Here is a 27,985-nt window from a genome sequence, read left to right on the forward strand (position 1 = left end):
TATGTAAATCGTGTACATTTTGCTCAACAAAGAACATTTAAATTTGATGCAAATGTAGTAAAAATAACCAAAAATACACTGAATAACCTCCGTCTGACAGAATTAAACAATGGATGTTATGTAAACTCTCCTTTCTTCCCTCAGACTGACATCTTGCTGCATCTGTGCGTATTTTTGTTTCAGCATGCAGGCCAGGTCGTCTGCTGCGGAACAATGCTGCTCACGCTTTAATTAAAAGCGCACAGCAGCGTCGTAATGGAACAGTTATTGAAGGAGAATGGCGTTTTATGTAGAGCATGAATACTGGAGTGGAAAATATATTTTTCTGTTGTATATTTTAAAAGGAAAACTCCTTTTCGGAGTTTTCTGAGCGTTGGGCCAAATCTTTTTATCTGAAATGAGACCAAACTGATTCCCACTGTGAACAACGATCGGAATTCAGAGTCAAGTGTCAGGACTGCTGCAGTGCAGAGAGAAATAAATGCAGAGAATGAGCGAGTGATCAAATGGTATATTGAACACAGATGAATGGCTACACATTAAAAAGGCAATTATAGGGTTGGTTTCAACAGTACCTTTCCACCTTTACAGTATTATAGGTAGTCACTAGAACAATAAATACCCAGGCTCATTTGGTTCTTGAGAAATACTTCATTGTACCAAGAAAAAAAGGCATTTCTTTGCAGAGAAATTATTTTACATCTGAACTGTAAATCAACACGGCAACACGTGTCATAGCGTTACTACCCCGCATTACAGGGCACACACAACGTTCAAGTATGCCCGAGGAATTAAATGGAGCAATTAAAAAAAAAGAAGGAAAAAAAGAAGAAGAAAACGAACTAAAAACTAAAAACAAAAAAAAAAGGATGAGAGATAAAACGCAGTTTAAAAATGAGTGAACTGGCATTGCATTTCACATAAAACTCATGATTTTGGAACATTTCACCGTAAAGTGCTGACTGGTTCGAGCTGAGAAAAGCACATGTTCCCTTTGAAATATCATACACATTAACTTTATACATGGAGGTACAGTAATAAGCCAGTCAGGCAAGCAATCACCAACCAGAAGACATGGACCACGAGTCATGTATTAGTCCTTTAATAAGATAACTGTTTCCTTAATTTCCTTGTTAATGGTAACAACAAGAACCTTGCCACTGGTTGCCGGGACAATGTTAATTACAAACGCTGGTGTTGCCACTGTACAGTTTTCCTTTTCTCCTTGTAATTACATGCAATTGACTGACATACGGTATCAAAATCTCAAGTCAAGTCCTTCTAATCCTTTTAGAGATAAGAAAAGAAAAAAAAAAGATGATGTCAGGAGAGGAGAGCAATTGTTGAGGAGCGCAGGAGACCTTCCTTTACTCCTCCTCCTCTTCCTCTCCTCTCTGGATGTGATGTGACGGGCTGGCCCGACAAAAGCAGGGGTGTATCCGGCTGATGCCTGCCTTCCTACAGGTCCTGAGAATCCGCTGTGTTCCTTTGTACCTCATTAGGAGGTATGGGGTTTTTTTTTTTTAAAAAAGAAACAAAAAAAATATCTGGAGGGGACCGGGGGTCATAAAATTTTCCCATAAAGCCTGCCTAAAGCAGACGTTCATGCGCCCTCCCCAAAAATCTAACCATAAAAAGGTAAAAACAAGGTGTACTGCAGAATGGCTTTACTCCTCACAGTCTGTGGGGGGAGCTGGAGCCCCTAGGAGCTGAGGTGCGATTGGTGGTCTTACGGTTGTTCTGTCTTGTCTGATTCATCTTGGTGGCCGAAGGTTTCCGAGCATCAGGCTGCCGCCTCCCCTGGGGGCCCCTCCGTTTGCCCCTTTGCCCTGCGCGGCCCCTTCCGGCCCCCGCTGGTCACTTGCGTGAGTGCAGCGTGTCCTGGAACTTGGTGCTGGTGTAGCGGACGTGGAAACCTTTCTTGTTGATTGTGTCGTCGGAGCGGAACTTGATCACAATGGAGTCGCCGGCCGAGTAGATCTCCTCCGGAGGCTGTGGAGCGGGACGAGATTCATTAGTGCTTCCTGCCTCTTTAAAGTCTTCACACACACTGGAAAGACTTCTGTCTACAGACAACTGCTAGATGTTTAATAGACCAGGGCCACCAAAGGGGTCAGGACTAGAACTGGCCTTCTGTGATTAAAGCTTTGCTATGACTGGAGTGAGAGAAAAACGGATTAGTTCCAGGTGCTCTGTTCCACCTGGATCATTTCTTTCTGAGCTGAACCGTAACGAACACGTCTTACAGCCAAGCTGTCAACTGTTTTCATGTGATACTGGAATTCTAGTTGAGGCAGATTCACAAAAGCAGAAAAAAGCTCATGTAGAAACACACGACTGATCACAGCTGTCATTCATTACAGGAGTAAAGCGTCTGCATTAGTGAACAAGTCCTGGTTTAGTGAGAAAAGGATCTCAGGAAGTGGATTCCTGCTGCTGGAGACCAACGATACATCCACCACGTAGAGGAGCGACGCCCTTGAGCTAAAAGCCTCCGTTCACTATAATGAGTTTTCGTTGTCCTCTGGACTGAATTGTGTCAAGTTTATTTCTGCCTATTTTATAAAAGGAAACTTGATTGAGGGGCCGCTCCCTAGGGGGTTCTGGTGTCGTTGTGTTCCCTCTGGTGAATTCATAGAAGCAGCCATGTGTGAAAGCTGTGGCTTATTATTGAAGTGTGTAAATGAGATTAAGCTGTTCTGACCTGAGGAAACTTGTATTTCTGCTCCCCGCTGGCCTCACTGCTTCCGACCAGCTGCAGCCGCAGCGCCGGCTGCTTCATTTGCAGTCAAAACCAAATGTCAGAGACTCCGATAGGCTATCGACAGCCAGGGAGTGACGACTTGTGTCGACCTGCAAACGCCTCTGCAGCAACACTCCCAAACCCGGAGGAACACAAGACTTCAAAAACAAGCCGATTGAAGCTGGAGGATTGAATCAAAAGCCCCGGGGTCTTTCACCAAGTTACCCTTTCACTTACTGCTTCGTAAAAGTTACGCAACAGAAGAAGTGAATCCAACCAGCGGCTTGAACGCCCATCTTGTTTCTCTGAAGAGACTTTCTTACCCCTGAGCCACAGTAGCGTCCGAGCCTTGGAGACTTTGTGTCGGCGCCGTCGAACAGCTCCATGTAGTCGTAGCCGCAGTCCGCCTCCTCTTCGATCTCAAACGTCTGGAAGATGAGCTCCACGCCGTAGCCCTTCTCCGCAGAGATCACCCACTGACAATCGGAGGCTCCGGGGTAGTTATTGTCCCCGAACTGAGCATGTGAGAACAGGTCCTTGGTTTTGACCTCGGCCTTCAGACGACCTCCACACTCTGCACAGAAAAGTTGAGATGTTTTGGAGGCAGTGTGACGACAGCCTGATGAGGTACCAGTGAATTTGCTCTGGTTTCAGATTAATTTAATTGTGGTTCTACAGTCGCCCAGATATGAAGGAGCCAAAACAGTCATTCCTGAATGCGAGTCATCACTCAGACAAGGCGATGATTTGTAATATTACATCAAATAAACTATTGAAGCTCGACTTGAGAGTGCGTGTTGCCATGTAATAACTTTGTTTGGATGTTGAACTGAAATCCCCTCCAGTTAATATTACGTTTTTTGTTCAGCGCTGGTCTAAAAGTCTTTTCTTACCAGCGGCATGGGAAGCCTCAAAGCCTTTCTTCTGCACCGAATTATCAGAGAAGAAGCGAATGAACAACTTGTTGCCGCTGGACGTGATGGGTGGGGGTTTCTTGGTGCCACAGAAGCGACCCAGACTCGGAGCTTTTCCATCTCTCCCATCATAAAGCTCAATGTGATCGTAAGCACACTCCAGATGGGCCTCCATGTCGATCTCATTGAAGGTCTGGAACGACGCGTGTTAGTGAGTTTAAACGAGAGTTAAGACATTTTAAGTGTTTCAGTGACAAAAATGCAGATAACAGAAGGGGGAGCCACACATCATCATTAGCAAATTGCATAACAGCCTCTGAAATCAGCACGATAAATAAAAATGTCCTCAGCAGCATCAGTAATTCAATTAAGCCACACACACACACACACACACACAGGATTACACAACTGGCAGCAAACAGTGACACGTACGATTTTGATGCGGTGACCTGGAGTGGTGGTCAGAGCCCATGTGCACGCCTTCTTGCTGGGGTATTTATCTGGCCAATTGGGGCTGGTGATGGTGCCGCTCACACTGTTCACAGTGTGATCACAACCAGCTGTAAGAGAAGAAAAAGAAAAGTGCCATCTTGTGATGCAGAGGTCTGTCAACAACTAGATGTACTTCAACCGTTGGATGCAAGCATTTACTAATCACTCCTATAGCTGCTGTAAAAAGTCAGAAACAAAAAAAGAGCCCGGCTTCTCAAAGAGGAGCCTCAAAATCTACACAAGCAAAAGTTGATTTGAGACAATCTACCTTCTTTACAGTCATGTTTGTTTTCGTGCAGCACAAAGCCGCTCCTGCACTGACAGCTGTAGCTCCCAAAGGTGTTGACACACTCATGCTGGCAGCCGCCATTCTCCTTGGAGCACTCATCTTTGTCTGAGGAAGAACAGAGGCCACAATCTTGTTGGATGCTCATTTTCAAAACAGACAGCAACTCCAATGAAAAGACTTAATGCTACATGCAGCACTTCCAGAACACACACCTGAGAAGAACTGGGCTTTGAAGCCCTTCTTGGACACCGTGTTGTCTGATTTGAACTCAATGCGCATGTTGTTGTACTGGGAAGTGATAGCTTCAGGTTTCTCTGCCCCACAGAACTTCCCATGCAGCCTTGAATCGGCCGACAGCCCACTGCGCACCTCCACGTAATCGTACTTACACACCTGAGCAGACAAAAAAAGGGCATTAGTGGTCGGAACATTTCGTTTTTAAAACAGGAGAATAGGGAGGCTTCATTCGCTACGGAGGTGGACAATGGAGGGGAGTGTCAGAGCGAGGACACAGAACAAACCCACCCAGAATGGATTCACAATAACCCCAATGCTCACGTCATTGCCCTCAGTCTCGAAGACGTCAAAGAGCAGAGTGATGCGGTATTGTGTGGGGGCAACCAGCTGCCAGATGCAGTTCTTGTTTGGGGGGTATTCTCTGGGCCACCCAGGGCTGGTGATGGACCCGTTCAGCTTGGTGATAAAACCTCCGCAAGCGGCTACACAAACACATCGGAAGAGAAGAGGATATTAGCTCTGTGCACAAAAAAGGCAATTACCAAATGTTTCAACAGGACAAGTTCCAAGTGTTATGTTGCAAGCCACGCTGTTAAACCAAAAACTGGAATATGTTTGTCCTGGGTGAACCGGCTGACCTGCTTGTGGGAGCTTTATGTCAGTTATGCAACACAGACAGTGTTGACAAATGCTACCTACTCCCTCACCTGCATATTTTTGGCTAATGTGGCGCAAAAAAAGTTTTAATAAAATCTGGATCGTCAATTTGTGTCTAGTTTTTATGGCTCCATTTTCCACCAACCTGCAGTAATAGTGGATGTTCTCAAGATTTGCACAGCGGTCTGGTGGTCAACCAGATAAAGTGCAGCTTGTATACTAATAGTTAGATCTTAGACATATAATTTAAGATAAAAATACTTGCATCCTTACAGCTCCAATCTTTAAAAGATAATGCCTGACCAGCAAAGGGAGCACTGAGGCCATCTTTTCTGGCTTTTAGAGATGACTGTATTTAGGTGGATAGCTGTGAAAAGTGTTTTAGTATGTAAATTACATGTTGAGCGGTGCGCTGGTGACTTTTCTCCCTGTACTTACCTTCACAGCTGCGCTTGTCAGCAGCCAGCTCGTAGCCTGGGTCACAGGCACACTTGTAGCTGCCTAGCGTGTTGACACAGCGTTGCTCACAGCGACCGTTGTCTGGCTTGGAGCACTCGTCCATCTCTGAAAACACAAAGATATGTTGGGACCCTGTGAGTTGGCCCCCCTGGCTTAAAAAGAAAAACCCTCCAAAACAACAGCAGAGCCAGGCGAAGACCAAATCCACCACCAGCACGAGAAACAGAAATATCTCCAACATACAGCCGCAGTATCTAAAAGATAACTACAGACAGCAGATATGTAATCTCTGACCCTTGAAGAAGTTCGCAGCAAAGCCGGCCTTATTGACGGAACCATCTGAAACAAATTTCATCCACAGCTGGTTGGAGCTTGTTTTGATGTCATCTGGCTTGTCGTACCCGCAGAAGCGGCCCAGCAGGGGGCTGTTCTCAGAGTTTCCATCGCGCACCTCCAGGTAGTCATAAGCGCAACTGTCATGTCTCTCAATCTGGGGAAAGTTGTAGGATTGGCTGAGTTGGACATCAGAAAGCCGTAGATTTGATAGAGAATCCAAAAGGGAAATGATTTGATTTACTAAATACCAAAAAGACTGATGTCCTACCTCAAAAGATTGGAAGGTAAGGCCTACGTGGTAGCCCTGAGCGACAGTAATCTTCCACACACACACTTTGTTGGGCCTGTAGTCATCTGGATAGTTGGGAGACTGGATCTGTCCGTTGTCTTTTTTCACCTCCCCACCGCAGATGGCTGCATCACATTAAGAATAAAAATGAAAGCGAGCTCCTTCAATAGAAACATCTCCAAACACAATGAAACGTGTGCTGACCGTTCTGATTTATGCAATGTGGATTAGCTGAAACGCCTCCACCGCTGGCTCCCACATACACAAACACACATCATCCCTTTGCACAGTCTGGAAACAATGGCTGCGGTGGCTGGCCAAAATCTGATTAACGCGGCGTAAAGTGCCTGACACATCAGCAGTAGGGGAGCCAAAAACTCTGGATATTACTGCAGCCTCCAGGCACATTGTTGGGTGTGTGTCTGGCCATGCGTTTAGTCAGCTGAATGATGTGCTGGAATGAAGTTCAGGGAGGTCGGCGAACGGGTGCTTACCCTCATAAACAGCAGAGAAACCTTTTCCAACCCAGTTGCTGCTGCTGCGGAACTCAATCCACAGTCGGCTGTCTGTGGAAATGATTGGCTCAGGCAGCTTATCGCCACAGAAACGACCTGGGGTGCAGGTGAAGACAGGAGTTGACCATGAAAACACCAGCGATGGATTTGAAATACCTCAACGGAGCCTTTTTTTTTATCTCATTCAAACTAAAAGTATAGCGAGAGGATCTGACAGGCAGTACGGGATGGTGCAAGAATATTTATCTCAAATGTTTTGTAAATTCATACACTGAATATCCTACCAGTTAGATGAAACTGTACTTTTTCCAACCCAAAAGGAATTAAAATCTGTTTAGACAAGTGGTTTCTCTTGTACACCAGGAAAAATTTGTTTTCACTTGGCACTTGGCACAATTATTTTCTCCTCTCTTCCTTTTACTGGCCGTCATGGACCCTTTCTATCTCGTTCACTCTTCTGCCCTCAACCTTCTTAGAAATGAAGCGAACATACCTGGAACGACGCAGGGGATTTCACTGGTCAACACTACAGCTGGCATTTTATTGTTTTTTGGGTTATTGCACAACAAAGCAAAAAAGAAAACCGAGAGCAGTAGGGCAGGAAATATGTTCAAGCAGTATCTCCTGATTGAAAAGGTACCGTCTGAGCATTTCTAAGGGTAATTATTAAGGCCTAAAACTGATAGACAATGCAGGAGTTATGAAGATGGAAAGTAGATCATAATATTTATCATTAGTTGCAGCACTAGCTGCAAACGGACCTTTGAGCGGTGCTTTCCTCCAGTATCCGTCTCGGATTTCCACATGGTCATACCAACACAAGTGGCTCCTGTACAGATCCATGGAGGTGAAGTTGAGGATTATCTTAAAAGCCAGAAGAGCATGATTAGTGATAGCACAGGCCAAGTGTCACACACTGCTCACAGTCAGGTAAGAACCCCATCAAACGTCACTCATACCTTTTCCCCTGGGGTGACCGATATCCTCCAGATGCAGTGCATGTAGGCCGAATATCCATTGGGGAATCCAGGAGAAGAGAAGTTGCCGCTGCTGTCCTGCAGACTGTCCCCGCATCCTGTTGACAAAAACACACACGAGCACAACGTGTGATGCACTGCCAATTACACCAAACACCTAAACTGCTAATTCAAGGTAGACACCAGCTCTGAAGTTGAAACCTCGCCGAGGAGACTGAGGCCTCAGGCTGGAATTCTAACCCTGAGCGTTAACTAAAGGGCGGCTCTCGTGTTCAAATGCACATCTGCTGATAATATTCACCCACGATGCCATCCATCATCCCCCCACCCACACCTGCCTCTAGTTCGGAATTTAGGCACCATTTTACAAAGCAGAACCAATCATCTTTCCCACATTAGCACCATCCTTGCATCCTTGCTTCATAAGCATTACATTTAATTCAATTAAATGTGATGCTTATAAAATTTAAAAAGGTAAACCCCAATGTAAAAAGATACCAGGGAATTGCTTATTTTATCCTGTGTTTCTTTGTGGGTTCAATTTTTGTCTTGTTGCTCATTTTGTTGTTTGTTTCACAGCATAAAGTTTTGCTTGCATCACGTGCCCTTCCCCCCCCACCTCCCCCAGCTACAAGAGCTGATCACACAAAAAGGAGGAGAGAATGTGAGACACTTTCTCTGAGCATCCTCTGAAAATAAACCTGGCCCACTATAAATAACCCAGCCCTCTGAAGGCTGCGATGCATTATGTACGCGTTTGCCAGTGAAAAACCTCCCCGAGTTTGACGGGCAAAGCTAAACATGCAAGTGTGTGACAGCTCATTCCAAACGCAGCTGCGTGGAATGACTGAAAGGGAGGTTCATGCAAAGAGGAGGAAATGTGTGTTTAGTTAAGACTAGGAGAAAATGACAGCAGATTGTATCTTGACAACTGTGTATGTATTCACCATTACCTCTGTTGTCTTTACCACGGGCTGCTTTATGCAGAAATAGGGAAAAACATCTCCCTAGAGTCGTTTCCCTCAAGGTTTGTGTGGAAGCGGTAAAAAAACAAAAAAAACAAAACAAGCGGCCTGGAGCCACGAATTGTGAGTAATAATGCTAGGCAGAGGTTTGCCAATGTGAAACCGTTAATAACTACTCGGGCACCCAGCGGGGGAAGACAAACACTCTCAGGAATGTTGCATGAATGGGAGATCCGTGGTTCTTTAGGGATTTTTTATTTCCAAGAACATGTAGTGACTCGCTGCCTCCTCATCCAATCTGTTCCCTCAAGAGACAGCGCTTGGTGAAGAAAGACCGAGAACACACTTCTCAGACATGAAGAGTCATCTGCATTTAAGATCATCAGTTCTGCATTCAAACCTCATGGGCTGGTCTGGTCCTGGGGACCATCACTGTGTTTATTCATTGAGCTTTAGAGGACGACAGCTCAGCTATCCCAGCCTGACCCACAATTAACTGTGAGTCAATGTACATCTGTTAATGCTATAAATTCTGTTTACAACAGCATCCAATCTCTTCGCTCTAAAAAGGATGAAAGTTTAGAAACGTATGTAACTCAGAGCGCACTGCTTAGTTTAGATCGCACATGGAATGGAGTGCAGATGCAAGCGTTTTCCCAACAATCATTTTAGTCATCATCAGCAGCTGTTCTCTAACATCTATTTGGGAAAGAGTCGTGACAAACTTCCCATCCCTGGGTAGTGTTTACACTCCTCCCAGCTCGGGAGTCTTGGACGCCGTAGCCAAGGAACAACGCCACATCAATAGTAGATTCTTGGCTATTTCCACACTGTGTGCTGCATCTAGAAAAGGCGGGCCAAACTACAGACCTCTCTCTCAGGGCAGTGTTGCACACACATGTAAAAATAGAGCAGAAAACCCATAGCAGACAGGATCTGTCATTTTGGTCTTACTGGAGCATTTGTAGAGTTTGCGTGCCTGTGCGATATCCCCTTTACTCAGTCTGGTTCTCTGGCCAATGGGTGGTCGCACGCCGTTCACATCGTAGCGTGGCAGGATGGTGTCCAGGAAGATGCCTCTGAAATTCAGGAAGAGGGACTCGTGTTAAATGTGGCGTGGAAACCAGACGGCATGCAGATTTGAATAACTTCTAATGTGAATGTAATTAAGAGACTTATTAATGAGAGCACTTCAATCACCGTTTCCAAATGCCATGAGGAAAACAAGCAATGTCAGTTTGACAAAGTCAAACGTAATATTCTGAAGTAAAACAAAATGGGGCATGAGCTCATTTTCATATTTCCTTAAATATACATCACATCAGAATATTTCAAATATTAATAAACTGCATGTAATGAGATGTGCCACCGGTTAAATTACTGCATGCAGGAATGTTAATGATCCTGACCCACCCGCAATTAGTTTCGAAACAAACCCTCTTACCTCTGGGGCTGCATCCAATCAGAATAAGGCAGTTACAATTCTGCACTTTCTAATGAGGTGCATGTTCAATCAATCATGTTTTTATAACCACTTTAATCATTGATAAACTCGTTTGACTGAATGTCAAAGTATTTATCCAACCAAAGTTGTGAATCTTGTCATTTCACATAAAGAAAGCTTCCTCTGATTTTCCAGGTTAAAAGCATTTCCAGCTAAAACTTAACAGATGTAAAGTGACAGTCAATCATCACTGAGGTCGGGCCCAGCGTCTGTTTTTGAAGTTGAAGCTGACATCATTCCGTCCAAATTCTTCACCCCACAGATGGACCCAAACTCGGAGCTTCTCCAGCGTTCCAGAGGGATCAGAATAAATTGCATAAGCAGTAAAAAAAGGTAAGAACATGAAGACGCTTCAACTGTTTAACAAAATGAAAACAGTTGAAGAAAAACATCCGCTGAAGCTTTTACTTCAAACAACCAAGAGAACAGAACAGTTTGTCCAGATAGACTCCCTTCACACTGCTGTCTCACTTGACACTTTGCTAGTTTATCATCTTTATTTTCCTCGAAGTATTGGCGAGCAACCGCCTGGCTCCCTGGTTGTTCCCATGGTGACATGCCATTCAACGCCAGGCATGTGCAAACAGAGCAGCCTGAGCTAACAGTTTAGACTCTGCCTGTCTGAGCTTCCAGGAGCCCGTATGCTGGCTGTCGGATGAAAAACGCCACTCCAGCCGGTGTCAGAGACGACAAAAGGACACGCTGGCAGGTCTCTATTTGAATTGGCATCGCTCCACGCATCGGCCCTGAAAAATATCTCTGGGTAAAAGAGGGACATGCAGAGTAACACACCCAGGAAAAAAAAAAAAAGAAGAGGGATCAGCTTCGCTTGTCCCTAAGAGAGATGGCAAAACATCAAGACAAGCCATGAAATCCTGTGAACAACAGCCAAAGCAAAGGCCCTGGCTTCCCACGGTGATTTACTGTAAAACACCGAGCAAACACACTGGCTAATGACGGGGTGACAAAGAAAGACTGGCACAGGTGAATCAGCCAATCAGGGCTCAAGAAAAAGAGCTTGAAATGACTTGTGAAAAGCCAACAGAAGCCCCTCGTCTAATAGAGCTCTGTAACATTCCCCGGCGGCGGCCATTCCTCTCAAGTCCAAACAGTCTTATTGATCACAGTTCCACGAATTAGGACAGAAACAGTGGAGCTGGGGTGAACTCAGAATGGATTACTGGATGTAAACACACTTCGGGGGCACAGCCGCTCTGTTGTGTGGCTGGCCGTGGTGCATTCCACACAATTACAAGATCACAGGGTTGAGTTTAAATCTTGACCTGAGAGCAACTGAAACGGACGCCCTGCCTTAAAAGTGCTGAGCAGACAGAAATCCAACGGGAGAGAAAAACTCTTGCAAGTGAGTTCTTTCCAAACAAAAATATACTGTAGAACAAAACATCCACTCCAAAGAAGTTATTCTACACCTCTTCACTCCAGCACCTCTTCTAAAATCAAACAGTGACATAATAAATGCAGCATGTCTATAACTCTGGATGCACAGAACGGGATAGGCTGTTCATTGGCCAACAACCAGCTGCAGGCTTCGTTTAGACAAAGACTCCCTCTCCATTTCCCAGAATCTGTTTGCCGGAATACTGTGGAAGTTGATTTGTGAAGAGGCCCACATGCTGAGAGTGTTAACATGGGGCATGAGAGAGCTGGTGCTGGGGACAAAAAAAGAAAAAGAAAAAAAAGGAGCATTTATAGCATCTCGTACAGCTGACCTGAAGGGCCGAGTCAGTACAAAAGCAAACAGCTGGTTCTCATATCAGAGCGAGGAAGGTCAGAACGACAGTCTGAGCTCACCCTCTCGCTTTGACTCACATTTTAGTCACCAAAGGCCGGAAAACTCCTCCAGTAGTAGATGTTGTTTACTGAAACAGGTTTTGTTTGTCTATGCAAAGGCGGCAAGGGTCCAAATGTGGATTTTGTGCACAAATTTGTGATGACACACTGCACAGGTCAGCATGAGGTAAGCATAACATCAACACGTGTCCGTGCCAAGTTAATTCAGTTTATACAATTGGATGGGTTGTCAAGATGCTACGTAGAGAGCGTAGTGATGCTTTTGAAATTCCACTGATGACTCAGAAGCTGAATCCGAGTCAACCCCTCCCAAAGAGTCTATTCTGGCTTTGCAGCCACCCAGCTGGTAAACACTTCATATTAACTACAGCATTGGGTGTTTCGAGCCCAGATCGACCACCGTCTGTCAGAGGCTGTTTCTAGAAAGTCTTTACAGCACATCTGGAAGAGCTTCCTTTAAGCATCAGGTGAGGAATGAGGTCAGCTGGCGCAGAAAAGTAGTGCCATTATATACATGAAACACTCACAGCTCTGAGTCTGGAGCGTCTCTGTGCAACATGTACCCAAAACAGTTCCAAAAGTTTAGCCGTTTGTACCTTTTTATCAGTTATTTACCTGCGGTCCAAAGTCAATGAACACAATTTAGAGTTAGTCTGTAAGCATTAGCAATGTGAGAGCAGTAAAATTCAACCGCTGCCTCCTGTAACAGAGGAAGGTTGACCTGAATTGTACAGAAGATATTTAGCAGCAGGGCTCATCTTAAGAAGGTGCAAAAACTTGCAGGGGAAATAAATCTGCCAGTTTCTGCAGCGGCTCAGGGTGAACATCAGGCTACCAATCATTAAACCTCTTCAAAGGGCGTTCAGCAGGATAACGAGCTGATTCATGGCATTAAACCACAGCTTTTACAAGGGGTTTCACATCATGGTGCACAGAAATCTTTTTGTAATGAACCAGAACTACTGTTGCTGGGTTTGCCCATCCCCAGGACTGACGCTGCTTTACTGAGGCAGCAGCGGGAACTGGGGAGAGGAGCCTTAATTTGAACAGGCTGTGGGAAGGAGGAGACGCTTTCACTATATACACACACAGACTAGACTTTCGGTTGCTGGATTTTTATTAATCTTACTACACCGCTCAGTTTGTGTTTGTAGTTACAGAGCAAGTAAAACCCATGAAGCAACAACTAAGCTAGATGTTAAGCAGACAAATCCCCTCTGATCCATGGGGGGGATACATGGAACGAGGGATGTCACATTTCTTGTTTTGAACAACTTCACACAAATTCATTATTATTTCTGACCCCCAGTATTCTGAAAACAGTAATAAGCAATTTAGTCTTTTAAAAATATTATATAAAAATCACATCAGTGCACACTCTTTCTCCCGCCCCATGCAATGTGAGCAATGGCTGTTCAAACAAAGCACAGAAACTTGGTAAAGAGGAAGCAAGTCTTCTCTGAAGAAAGTTTTACCAGGAGCTTCAAACACAACACTGTATGTAATATCGACTAACGACCAACTTTCTCACAGAAAAAGTCTGCAAGGCTTCAACTAAAATGAGGAAATAATTCAGATCCAAGACATTCTAGGAAGGAACAGTGAGCCCTTTCTAAATACGCTGCCTTCTAGCTATAGATTAGTCTCATTTTTGAACAGGTAGGTTTTCCCTTTCCAACTGTGGGAACACATTGCTCAGCAGTGGCTTAGAGACACGAGCCCTGCTGCATCAGAGAAATACAGCCATAAAACTCTGCAGAGATGGAAAATTAGATGAAGGGTTAAAAGGTTGCAGCTGAGTGGGGAAACGGCTCGGCCTGACTTGATCTAGTTTTTTATGTCTGGGGCATGCGGAGTGGAATTTGGCTGGGCTCCTACCTGGAGAACGTATTCCTGGCATAGTGCATGATACTGTCAAAGTCGTAGACTTCTCCCAGAGAGTCCACCTCCCCGGGCTCCATCTTCAGAAAGTTATACTCCTGCCCTGTGAAAGAGAAAAGCACAGATGAAATATGAAGCATATTCCATCAACTCACATAAGTCAAAGGTAAATACAGTCTGAGAATTAATCATTATCAATGGTAGAAAAATAAACCCTGCAGGACGAGGAAAAGCATTTTCCTCTTACAATCATTCTACTTTCCCAATTCTGAGTTCTTCCTGCACCTTTCCAGTGTTACTGATAAGAGACCTGGCCTCCTACCTGGTTGAATGTTGTCCCTGATGATGCTGACATGTTCATCTCGGTCAGGCCGTGTGTGTTCGTGCCAGAATCCGATTACATGACCCAACTCGTGCACCACAATCCCAAACTTGTCACAGTTTTTCCCAATGGATATGGCCTGGGGGCCCCCTCCACGACGACCCACATAGGAGCAGCACCTATGAAGCACAAATGTGAGCAGTGGGTCAAAGTACCGTCAGACTGTTAAAGTACCAAAAGCAGGTATGAAATTCAAAGGCTGTAACATCCACTGACTCCAAGATTTAAAAATTAAGTTTTTTACATTGAGTTGGTTTGTTAAGCAACAAGTAGTTGACTGTTTTCTTTTAAAACTGACCTTTTCTGCATTTGTGGAACACACACAGATTAACTATTACGCTCCGTACACACAACATGGAGCTTGCAATAGAAGAACATCTCATCTCATGTTTTATAGGGGAAACTACGAGGAGTCTCGTCATTCACACGTACAGTGCTGCAGTGACATTCATTTATCTGTCTGCCAATGTAAATGCTGACTGATGGTGGGAGCTGGCTGACTGCAGGGCTTCATCTCAGCGTGACATGAAAGGTTCAGTGTGGGAGCCTAGGGGACGGGCACACATCACGGCCCTGTGGGCCAGACGGCCGCTCTCTAATTACTGCCGGGCCAGCAAGGCTCTCTTCAGACACGCCTTGAACTTTGCACAGGGCAGACTGGGGCCTGTTGAATATGTAGCAGAGTTGAGCGTTCCCATTGCTAACCGCTGCCGCCCGGGTGGATAATATCATCCCTGTTGCTCCCGAGGCAAGTTACCAGGCTAAAAATGCCATCAACAGCTGGAAAAGTTTAGTTTCAGCAGCGACATCTGCTTCTTTTGAGGGAATGATACATATCAGAGGTGCATCGTGTCTAATGACACAATAGTTCCAGCTTGTGGGTTAAAGCTGAGGTTAAAAGAATGATGCACCTCCTGAGAACCTCTTACTACATCTGTAAAATTAATAAGTTCCACTGGTTTTTGGGTTCCAACAGCAGCAAAGGCTTTAACACAAAACAAATTTATATAAAAGAACCCTGCATGACCCAACAGGAAGTAAATAGTCGCCTAGCCGATAAGAGTTACAATCCCCCGAGTATTTGCTTAAAAAAGCGTCGAGTGGACACTGAGCCCAACTCCAGTCAACGATGGTAAATTGACTGAATGCTGAGGAAGTCTCTCCTTTGGGTGAGATTCTGTTCATTATGTATGACCCGAGTGTTCAGCGGCGGACGGAGCACAGGAAACATTCCTGGCCACTGACTGGCTGATTCTTTCAGGACTACCGAGGGGATGAAATAACGACTCGCACAGGGAATAAGAACAGAACGCTGTCAAAGGCTGCAGAGCGGGAGGCGAGGAAAAGCGCTGAGGCACTAAAATAATTAGCTGCAGATAACAACCGTTCAACAGAAGACCATTATTCAGTTCCATCACACGGGAGCTAAAAACCCCACGGACTCACCCGCATGGTCGGTAGGTGAAGACAATATAGCTCTCCTCCTGCGTTCTCTCGATAAAGGTCACACAGGTGTGCTTTTCCCAGTGGCGCATGGCTTGGCGGAATATGGCCCGCTGGCTGCCTGAATGGGAGGACAGAGAGGGAGATCAGCAGAGATGACAAGCAGCACTCTAGAAAGAGATGTAAAGAACAGAGGGGCGGCCCAAAACTACTTTAAGAAGAGAGTCACATTACTGGAAATGAAAGCACAACAAGCTGTTCATCTTTAATATTCCCACTGAGCAGCTTCCACAATACTTCCTGATGTGTAATTTATTCTTTTTTAGCTAGTAAATGATGACTTACCACTGAAGTTTCCACTGATGACATAGGGAATAACACCTTCGGGCCAAACTCGCTCAGGTCTGGAGGTGGCAGCTCTTTTCCTGCGCTGTGAACTTTGGTTCAAATTGGTGACGCCTGAAGATTTCAAGTCAAGACAAAAAACGTATTCATTTCTCTGGTAAGACTTGATCATAAATCCATAGGTTAAAGTTTGATGAAATTCAGAAATTAAATTGAGTCCCTTGGAGGCATTTTTCATTCTGCACAGATGGTTTTAATTGAAGCTCAATTCCCTTTTAAATTAATTTCCCTATTTTAATGTCACCCAAATGCTCATAAATGCAAAGTAACCATGGAGACTAAGCCCCAAGACAACCCTGATTATAATCCATATCTGAACCGCATATTGCACCTGCATCTCCCCAGTGAACCTCTCAACACTGCATAACAGGTGTGATTCACACACTCACAAATAAAGCATGCACTTTGGATAGACTCAGAAGTTCTAGATGATTGCACAGGTACAGAAAAGGGTTTAGTTCATTATGCCTGGTTGATATTTGATAACTGAGTAATGCAGCTTTGTGACAATGTTTGGCATTTTTTCTTTAGAATAAATTAAATGCAAGCTGACAAAAGCAGCACACTGTGAAGTTATTCCATGATAATCAGTCTTAAACTCAAGTGTCAAACAAATTTTAATTGATTATCTAATTAAGAATTGCATCATGTTGAAGAGAAGTGAGACTTCAGTAAGTTATTTCCTACAACAACATCCCCTTTGCAGACACTTTCAGATGAGACATTTACATTAAATTAACAGTTTTAATTATGCATTCTGTAGCATGTCATTACTAACATTCATAAAAAACAACAAATTCTTTGTAAAGCAAATCTCTTACTTTCGCCTCAGTCTGATGAGCAAAGAAGAGAACAACCGAAAGACCTTTACAACTGTAGGAACGTAATGGTATGATGGAAAGAATTTAATTAGCATCTGTATAAAATGAAAATGCGCTGCTGCACCTTTATACCATTTCTTCAAATTCTTTAAACGCTTCAGTTCTTGGGAAAGGAATAGATAATCTCAGAGGACTACAGTTTTTCCACATAAAACCTCCAGTTGATTATAACCATTTTCCCCCAATTTGGTTTAAGTAAATTAAACCTCTTAATCCTGTTGAAACCCCGCGGAACACCGAGGGCCTGTCAGGAACTGATAAATTGGTATTTATTAAGACAACTCAAACAGTGAAGATGTCGACCTCTATCCTCTGGAGGTTTACGGGCTTATCACAGACAAAAAAGTAGAGCACGGATGTCTGGCGCCAACTTCAACGTGTACGGAGAATGACATAGCTTGAGAAAGCCATAACTCATGCAACACTTGTATAAATAATGTGTTTATTGTGAGGGTCACCTGGATGACCCTGATAAAGGTCAAAAGAAGAGGTGGGTTGGTCTCACAATAAAGTTGTCTTGATATTCTTAAGTATCGCTGCAGGAACATAAACAAGTACATCTGGTTTCAGTTCATCCTGCCCCAAGGTTGAGGTTACATAACAATACAGTACTTGAATCTGTGACTACAAACCAGCTTTTATCTAAATTCGATTAATATGCAAGCCGCAGTTTGCAAAAAGTTGTTCTTAAGTTTCCAGAACAATGTGTTCTGTTGATTTCCAGTTTGCGAGTGTAAAGCTTCGCTGCCTGGCGAGATCAATTAGCACGTACACCCGTGCATGTGTTGAGGAAAAGTCTGATAACAGCCAAATCTGTTCAGCTAACTGATAAGAAAAAGTGCTGGAGAGACAAAAACCCATGGAAGATGCACCAATTACAATAAGATAATTACACAAAGATCCTTCATTCATAGTTAGATGAAGTTTTTATTGTGATTATGGGATTTAACCAAATTGCTCTCGGATTAAAAGGGATATTTTAGCTTCTTTCACAAAGTTGTTTGTGGTATTTATGCATTATCAGTGAATTACTGACAGTAGATGCCAGTCAGTGCAGCGTCCCTGGTTTGGAATACAACCATTATAGGAAGAAAGAAGCTGGAGCAAAAGCAATGTTAGCTATATTAGAAACAAAATCAATTTAAGTGTACTATATTTAGAAGAATTTCACAGCTTTAAGTCATCATCTGTTGGGGAAAAGAAGCCCTTTTATCCATCAATGCGCTCATTAAAGTAACGCAAAACTAAAATGTTAAGTTGCTGGAGAGCCAAAGTAATAGACATCACACAATACAAAATAATCTCAAAGTAGCAACAGACCACAATTCATGTCCTGCTGAATTACTATTTTTGTTAGGAATTTTGTGCAGAAAGTGATTTCATATAGGTTTGCGACTGGAAAAGTCTATTTCTTCGATGTTACAAAGAAATATCAAAGAAACAGGAAGAAATTACAGTACGTTACTGATGTCCAGACAATTCATCCTAATTCATTATTCTGGTTAGTTGAAATGTCAAGTCCTCCCTGCTGAGACAATTTGTTTAGTTTTGCTTCTCATCCAACATCAGTTTTTAATACGACTGATCATATTCAGTCGTCTTGAAGGTTCAGATTAATGCGAGTCAATCCGCATTCAGCTCTAATGTGAATGGATCCGTCCTCCTAAAAGGAACCAGTGTGCATGTTGATAAATTGGTATTTTTAAGAGTCACTAAGAATTAACTATTTATAGATGTGACTCAAAATATAATTAGAATATTTGGTTTGTGTTCATGTAAATGTGGAAAAAAGATTTGTCTCGTGCAGATTGTAAAGCCCTTTGAGACATTTTCCGTGAATCTGGGCTATATAAGAATGAATAAACTTGAAATGAACTTGAAACACCAAAAACAGAACTTTATCTTTAATGTGAAATTTACAGCACTTTAGCATTTTGCAACAGAAGAGGAACGTCTCCTCCACAGAACAATTGGATGTGCGGTGACTAACCTGCTCAATAAGATAAAGAGCTATTCATCAGAGTGTACACACTGTTCTAGTCCGCAGGCTACACTGTCCTCTGAGCATTCTGCCCTAGAATCACCATTTATTCTCACATTATCCTAAAAGCAGCATTTGTGGTCCTGCAAAAAGGTTCCTCGTTCCAAACGTGCTCTTAAACTTGAGTGATAAACAGCCAACATGACGGCCAACGCACCAACAGTGATGAGCACATACTTGCTGTTTGGGCCCGTCTGCAGTTTATAGGATTGTGAATCCTACCGGTCTCTACTGAACACCAGCTGTTACTTAAAAACTGCTTTTAAAGAACGTTCACCTTGACATCGCCTGGCATTTACTGTTGAACGCAGTGATGCAGGTGTAGTGAAATAACATTTATGGAAAGCTCAGACAGGTGCTGCTGCTACTCAAAATGATCATGTGTAGAAAGAAAATGCGGAATGTGTTTGTTTCAGGGGGATTTATCGGAGTTCATCTCAGGTAAAACCAAACCCTTTGCATCAGTCGACTAATGAAGGCTTTTCACCATGACTTGTAATCTTTGAAAGCAATGCTCTCCATTGTTACCTGTGTCTGTGTGATTAACAGTTTGGACGGTCCTCTGAGCCAAATCTATTATTCTGTCCACTTTAAACGATTTCAGATCCTCTTCATCCAGAGCGATGTCTCCCAGAAAGGCAGCTGAAACAGAAACAGAGACGTCAGACCACTATAAGAAACTCCAATATGAAGCATCAGCCGGCCTGTCGCCTGGAGCGCTTCCTGCTGCTCAGACAGTGTAGGATGCAATGGAGGCCTGGTCAAAGCACTTATAGAGGGCCTTCAGCATCTAAACACACACACAAGATACATCATTCCTTTCTTAAGACTCTTCCGTTCAGCCTTTCCCTGCAGTGGAATGGAAATAGAGCTCCGAAATACGTGAATATTTACTTCAAATAATAGAATGGGTTTGCACGCAACATACTCCACATGGTTTGGGAAAATTAATGCAATAGAGAGACAGTCAGGAAATCTGATTGATGGAGCCATATTCACTCCAGATGTTACTAAACACATTGCAGTAAATGCGAGCGATCACATTTGACAAACTGACACCTCAGTGCTTAATAAAGGCCAACTTGAATAAGTCTTTAATGAGGCTGACAACAGGGAAAAATTACCAAGCAGTCTCACATTGAGGAATGTGCTTTATGGGATTCCTTACCAAAAGCCCCATTACTGTGGAGGATAAGTTAGGAGTCCCCTATGCTGAGACAGGGTGCTCAGTTTTACAGGCTTGTAACACCAGCACGCCTCTGGCATTTACAGCCCAGCTTGTATGCAGAAGTTGGGTAGAGGGAGTGCTGAGGGGGTTAGTAAAGCGGTTATACCGTATTTAGTGTCTGAACAGGAGATGACAACAGAAAGGGAAAGAGGCACATCCCGTCCGCTGTGGAAATAAGAGACAGATATGGAGCAGAGAGAAAATGACAGCCTTCGATTTGTGCCTAGAGGTTAATGTGGTGAAGAGAAGATAGACACACGGGGCCAAAAGCCACTAAACGGTAGAGTTTATGGGAGTGATTTACAATTAGAATCTGTAAATCTTCAATGCATTACAAGCTAACTTTACAGTAAAATACATAAGAAAATAATCATGTAGGTAAACTTTCCTTTTCTGCAATAAAAGTCACAGGAAAGGTTTTTATCTACTGCTGCACTCATAAAAAAAGCCTGAGACAAAAGGAAAAAGGAATGAGAAGCACAAATGCAACAAAGACAAAAAACAAAAACCATGCATGCCTTTGCACCAGAAGAGTATTGGAACAATATGGGTCAGCTTTGCTGTATGAATGGCAATCTTGTAACCTGCAGGCTGCAGATGATGTACAGCAGCAAAACAGTGTGTGGGATTAGAGTTTAATGATAGCAATAAGAGGAGGCGTAGAGACCGCCAGCGAGACACGGCATGTGTGGATGACAGGTGTAAATTCCAAAGGTTAAAGGGGTCCTCTAATTTGTGCTCCAAAAAAAACCCCAACAACACAAAAACACTAATTCACTTCAAATCTCTCAAAGAAAACAGCAGAGCGTTCAGAACTCATGCTGACAGACACTGCCAAGAAAACGTGATAAGGGGAGGCTACCAGATGTTGTGCAGTATAGGATGGATAGGCTGAGTACAGAATTTCTCTCCTTAATCTTTATTTTTATGATTCCCAGAACTGGCTGAGCGTTTAAAAGAACAGGCAACACAGGACGAGTCTTTCCAAGTAGCTGTCATTGACGTCAAGGAGTGCCTTAACAAAAGTGTTCAGAAGAATCCCATCAAGGTCTTTGCTTTATATCAAACACCTGGAGGACATCTCTTTTCACCTGTAGTGTCACATTGGACATATTAGCCGTGATATGTGCACACCAACACAAAATAAAGAGATACAGGTTTTCTCCACCCCTGTGAGGTTCACAGAGGGCAGTGCTCCCTGCCCAATTATGCATCGCCGTGCTGAACACGGGCCAGTTAATCCGCAGTGTCATTGTTCTCACACAACAGTGGAGATTGAAGTGAGCAAATGCATGACCCGGCATTAGGTCTCATTTCCCCCGGGTGCAGCAGTCGTCCTGGAGACGCTGCTGCAGGTTTATGGAGAGACTCGCAGGGATTGAGGATTAATCCCCTTGTCTCCTGCCTTTAATTATCCACAGATGCATGGTTTTAGAAATCTATTGTACAACTCTGAGCTTGGATTGAGGACAGGCTATGCAGAAAGGTGATAAACTCATCTAAAAACGTGGATGTACCGACAAGTACAAACAGACTCGGGTGCTATTGTAGATTAAAACCCAGTGAATGTGGCAGATGGCAAGTGATCAGCACAGAGTACAGGACTGCATCCTTTTCCAAACATTATTCATTACCTAAAGAACAACAGCTGCAGCTATAATGTTAAAATCTATGCAAAATATTCAATAGTTTAACTTGAGCTCAAACAACTATGACCAAATATTGGTTATTTCACAAATCCAGAACCCTTAGGATGAAACATTGGATTGAGCATATCTGATATTCGATAAAACCCCCACCCTTTAATTTTTACTTAATCTGAACCATAATCCTCATCTCAGACTGCCTTCATCAATCATCATATCCCATCAGATTACAGATGAGATCTCAATCACATTAATCCCATTGATTCGTGTAATGCCCTTGCCTCGCCCTACACGGCGCTGAATACTTAGGGACCATTCCCATAAATCTCCTTCTGCGAATTCTAGACCACGACATCTGCCACCGAAACCAGTGCAAACATCAATACTAAGCCTAAACAGACACCAACACCAGCCTATATTTAGAAGGCCAGCTCCACCGCGAGTGTACACGACCTAATGATGAGGGATGAGAGAGCCCGGGCCAATATGTGGGCCTGGAATGCATCACAATACCCTGGCACCGCCTTTCACAGCCTGTGTTTGGTAACAAACGCTGAATTTGAATTCCAATAGAGGCCAACAGTGTATTGCATTAAAGTGATTACCATCTGATGACAGAGTAAGTATCACTTTTCAGGTTTTATTCTGCACCCACCCCCATCCAACACATGCTGGCCAAGTCCTCCAAAAACTACATGGAATTAGAGTAGGAAAGAATTAAATCCAGCACAACATGAAGGTAAGGAAGCATGATCCTAATGTAGGATTGATGAATTGCTTTATGCAGGCCTGTTGAGGTGCAGATATGGAGCCTTTATTTGCACTCTCATATGAATGGATAATTAGGAGACAGATTATGACAATGTCTGAAGACTCAGTCTGAGAATCCAGTCATTATTTTCCAATACAGGACTGAGGTGTCGTCAGTCGCAGCAGAGATCAAGACTGAGTTATCGTCACCTTGCCGACAAAATGAGAGTGGCTTCACATGCAAAGGGCACACAGCAAGAGGCTGCCTCCCCCTTAACATTTCACACTCCATCAAGCCCATTAGCAGATTGGATTTCCCAGCTCATCTCTGCCACTGATTACAGATATACCCCACTGCCAGTCGAACCCCCTGTAATGACTCATCAGCCTGCCAGCCATTTGTCTTTTTTAATGCCAACGATACACAGCGTTTGAGCTCTTCACACGGATGAATAATTCATCGCCACGCAGCAGGGGCTTTCACCTTTGACAAAAACTTATTTTGAACATCCAGACTTCATATTTCTGGTTGAGGCTGTAGACCAACGCAGACGTTCATGTGTGAGGAAAGAGCAGGTTTTTCTGAGAACAGATGTCTAAAAGCAATGTTTAAACAGGTTTGTGGAAGAGTTAAATCTGGAAGATATCAACAGTCACTTTCTTTAAATAAGAGCTGAAGAAACCACCTCAGGTCTTCACTGCAGGTGGGAATAGAGGAAGAATTCTTCCAGATGAACAGAATTGCACCTCCTTTGAATTATTTGGGAGAAACAGTGAATAATGGAGAAGTTAGGCTGGTCATTATAGCAGGCTAATTGGGCTTCCTCCAGACCATTTAAATTAGCTCTCCCAAAGAATTTGTTGTTACTCAGGCTCGGCACCCAGACTGTGTTAATGCAATGCAAGATTAGTTATTGCTAAGCCCTGACAATAAACATATTGTTCTAGCTAATACGCCAAGCTCCTGCCAATAGATCTGCTCCCTAATCACCTGAACCCTGCAGAGAGGGAAGTGTTAGGGGGTCCTGTAATGTAAAAAAATAAATAAAAACAAGAACAGTATGGGCTCATCTATATAGCCTGAATACCATAATGAAAGACAAGCATTTGTTGAAGTCTGACTTAAAGGCCCAATCACAGCTCAGATGGACTCCGGTAATTACTGAGCTTTTTGGAGCTGCTAAAACAAACAAAACACTAAAAACGTTTTACAAAAAAAAAATTAAAAATGCAACAATACTGATTATTTCTGATCATTAAAATTTCTGTTATACTTTAGCTGTCAGGAACCATTTCTTGAACATGCAGGGAAATGGACATCCAAGAACATTAAAAATACCAAAGATTTCCACAAAATTTTGTGGCGTGGTCAGGGTTGTGTGAGGCAATCCGAACAGACATGTGCGTGATTGGTTGGCCTGCCGGGTGCTATTCTTTGAAAACTCTTGCGACTGATCCAGAAAACTGTGAGGCCAAGTTACTGATAATTTACACATTCATCTCAAATACAGCTGAGCTGAAGTATCATCTTCATAGCTGAACTACAAGTCTCCTTTGACTCACCACTAATCAATCATTGGCTGTATTTCACATTAGATTTGAAATGACTCAAGTCTTAATGTGACAAATCTTTTCAAATCAGATTCGTGTCACATTCATTTGCAGTCATAAATGGGATACATACGATTTGGAGCAATGAGACATGAGTGAAAATGGAGTGATTGTGGGGTTTTTTATCCACATGCCAGCATGGTGAAATGAAACCACTACAGAGGACACGACTATGCAAATCAGATGTTCACAATCTGCTTGTGGGTCACGCATACATTTGGTACCAGAGCTTCCATTTTAATTCTACAAATACAACCTTTTTACTGTTAGCAACAGATGACTAGTAAAAACAAATGTACTAATGAACACATGTTATTGTACAATTATGAACCATCAGGAAAAAAATACAAAAAGCCACACAGGTGGGTATTTTTAGAGTCCCATAACAGCAAGTGACACTTCACTGAATAAAAACCAGATATATGAGTAGGAAAGCTCTTAAAAATCCTCATGAAGAAGCCAGATGTTGTATTTAGTCACACAGTCGTGACATAAGGCTCTGCTGACAGCAGCAAATCCTTCATTTCTTGTGGCTAAACTCCAAATCCCCTCCTGAACGGCCTGCAGTCGGCTCACCTGGGCTGGTGCAGCACAGTGCAACTGGCCTAACCTCCACCTTCTAGCTACGCTCCCACTTGGCAAGAAGTGAATGACCTACAGTCTGTGTGATTTGTTTTAGCCAGTCAGAGGGGAGAGTGAGGGGGGGAGCTGGGAGAAGAGAAAAACACTTGCATAAGAAGACAAGACAAGAAGGGGGTTTTCAGGTTGCCCTGTCTGCAGCAGAGTTTTTGGCAACGCAAAACCAAAATACAACGGACACACCACACCATCCCCAGTGCAAAAGCCTCACACAGATTAAAATGTCATCTTCATAAATGAATTAATACGTGCATGTTTCATAATGATTCTTTAGGCATAGCAGACAATGAGTGTGACTGGTTCATCTATTTTTCATTCTAAAATACCAGTGGATCTAATCCCTGTGGGTTGTTACAGTCTTAAATGACTTGCTGGGATGCTGCCAAGTTTGTAGTTCTGCAAACTAAGGAATTTTCCACTTGTTAACTTCCTAATAGATGGCATTACTTCAGTGTTATTGCAGTGCTTGCTTCAATCAACGCACAAATTTATATCAGGGTTGGCGAGGAGTTATTTAATCCTTTGTAAAAATATGAACATTTTTAAGGGATTAGCCGAGTCACAAATGCACCGTAGCAAGAAATGACAAAGTGCATTTGAAATGATCAGAGTATAATTGTCACTAGGTTGGCAAATATTGTTTTTCACCTTAACAGGAGTCATTATCTCATGACTTCCTTTTCAGCACACACACATTCCTCAGCCAATTAGTAAAAATCAGATAACGGTAGAAGTGTTAATCAAGGACAACCGTGAGGAGGATAAGCATGAAATCAACTCCTCGCAGAGCATTCTTGCATTAGAAACTCCACACGGCTCAGAGCATTTTCCTGGGTGAAAGCAGCAAGCTATAAAATGCTGACAGAAGGCCATCAATTCTACCCAGTGCAGGTAACTCAGGAGTAAATTAAAAAGATCAATATATTAACATTATACAGACAGTCAAAATGTTGTCTACATTGTACTGTAAACCAGGAGGAAGTTTAAAAAATGAGCTTGGACATCTTGCACATTTTGCTGCCGGAGTAAAAAAAAAGCAGGTGGGTGTTGAAAGAGCTGGAGTCTGGGAGGAGAGAATGGGAGTCTGTGCTAGTGGCCATCGCCAAACCACCTGTCTGTGGACGTAACCCAGAGGAAACAGTAGACAAAATGCAAATGATACTTCAAACTGGATTCGTAATAATGATGACATCCTTACAAAATAGTAAAACCAAACAAAAGGGTTTGGACGACAGACTTCGTTTAAGATTTCTTGAAAGTGGAGTCAGAAATAACACTTGAAATAAAAACGTCGACCCCTGTCACCATCGAGAAGTCATCTGAACACCGCGTCCATGTCCGGGAAATACACGCAAGTGATAAAAAACAATCTTGAGTGACTCAAATTAAACAGTGAAGCAACATCTTCACTAACACGCAACTGGAATGGGTTCAGCTGGACCCTCTTGTTTGTGTAAAGCAACAACACTACGGAAGCACAATCATTGCACACTTTTCTCCCCAGGGAGGAAAGAGGAAGATTTTGGCCAAGCGTGTAGCAGGGAGTCTGAAGATTTGAGTTTTATACTAAATGCCAAATCAGCTCACACTTCAAGACTTTAGAGGTCACTTTGATTGAAGCCAACTCTGTTTCTGTAACCTGAATACTTTCACCAGATGGAAAACACAATCTGTTCAAACTCCCCCAAAGGGATTTGGCAAGACAATGAGTTCACAGCACACACACACACACACACACACACACACACACACACACACACACACACACACACACACACACACACACACACACACACACACACACACACACACACACACACACACACACACACACACACACACACACACACACACACACACTCAAGATTACAATGACATGTCAGATACGCGTTTGCTAAATAATAGGAAAACATGCAGGACTCCAAAAGCAGAAAAGCAGCAGACATATTTTTACATCATGTCAAGGCTCCACCACGTAGACCTCGATCCCCTCCTCCACTAATTAAATCGCTGTGTGAACAGCCGGTGGAGAAAAAAAGAAATATGACCTTAACAAATAAAAAAATAAAAAAATAGAAAGAGTAAAAGTCTGGAAAAAATCTCTTATGCACGTTTCCTTAATTACAGTAGACTGCATGCAGAAAATACACTGCTGGTGTGGAGAATAAAAGTTGGATCTAAAGCACCACAAAAACAAAAAACAAAACACAGGGTGAAACTTTTCAACAAGCCAAAACTTTTCAAGTTTGATGAATTCGGGGATCCATCGTTTATACTTCCTCAATCAACTGCCTCTAGTGGAGCTGGAGCTCCAAGAGACGACTGCTTCAGATGTTTCAAACTGCACAAAACGTGTCATTTAACACAAAACAATTGCACAAAATGTTCTTCCGAGCATTTTAAAACTACATCCACACGCTGTCATGTCTCCCAAAACGCGTTTTCTCTGCTCGATGTCTGCAAGCTCCACAAACAGATTCGTGGCATGTTTCTACCCCACGGAGTAAAAGGTGGCTAAATCACACAGCCTATTTTTAAAAAAAAGAAAAAGGAGAAAATCTTACCAGCTTTACAGGGATCCTTGTAGTCGATTACCTCTGATGTGGCAGTGGGTTCCACATAGTAGCTGGGATCAATCGCCTCCAAATCGATGGCCAGGATCACGCCGAGACAGGGAAGAAGGAACAAACATCTCGCCGTGAGATCCATTATTGTGGTGGGGGCAACGGCGAAAGGCCAGGGGATAAAGGTAAAGGAAGAGAGAGAGAGGGAGAGAGAGAGAGAGAGCGAGAGAGGGAAAATGGGAGGTTTTGTTTTTTTTTAGGGAAACGAGATCCCTCCGGAGGGCGGGTTTTCAAACCTAGCCTCTCTCTCCGGTGTCTCCTGGAC

General features: G+C 43.3%; 1 protein-coding gene across 1 annotated transcript; it reads right to left on the bottom strand.

Moving 5' to 3' along the window:
- Positions 1-496: 496 nt before the first annotated feature.
- Positions 497-27,962, bottom strand: bmp1a (bone morphogenetic protein 1a). Its single transcript, XM_068310534.1, has 20 exons — positions 27,661-27,962; positions 19,751-19,864; positions 16,241-16,354; positions 15,899-16,016; positions 14,393-14,571; positions 14,068-14,173; positions 9,828-9,952; positions 7,891-8,006; positions 7,693-7,795; positions 6,911-7,027; positions 6,396-6,541; positions 6,086-6,281; positions 5,771-5,896; positions 4,997-5,157; positions 4,651-4,831; positions 4,418-4,543; positions 4,090-4,217; positions 3,637-3,850; positions 3,067-3,317; positions 497-1,992 (listed from the first exon to the last, which is right to left on the bottom strand). Exons 1-20 carry the CDS (start codon positions 27,803-27,805, stop codon positions 1,858-1,860), a joined length of 2,901 nt encoding a protein of 966 aa, XP_068166635.1. The 5' UTR covers positions 27,806-27,962; the 3' UTR covers positions 497-1,857.
- Positions 27,963-27,985: the final 23 nt, after the last annotated feature.

Source organism: Antennarius striatus, chromosome 3 (assembly GCF_040054535.1).
Source record: "Antennarius striatus isolate MH-2024 chromosome 3, ASM4005453v1, whole genome shotgun sequence".
In the NCBI taxonomy this organism is placed as follows: Eukaryota; Metazoa; Chordata; class Actinopteri; order Lophiiformes; family Antennariidae; genus Antennarius; species Antennarius striatus.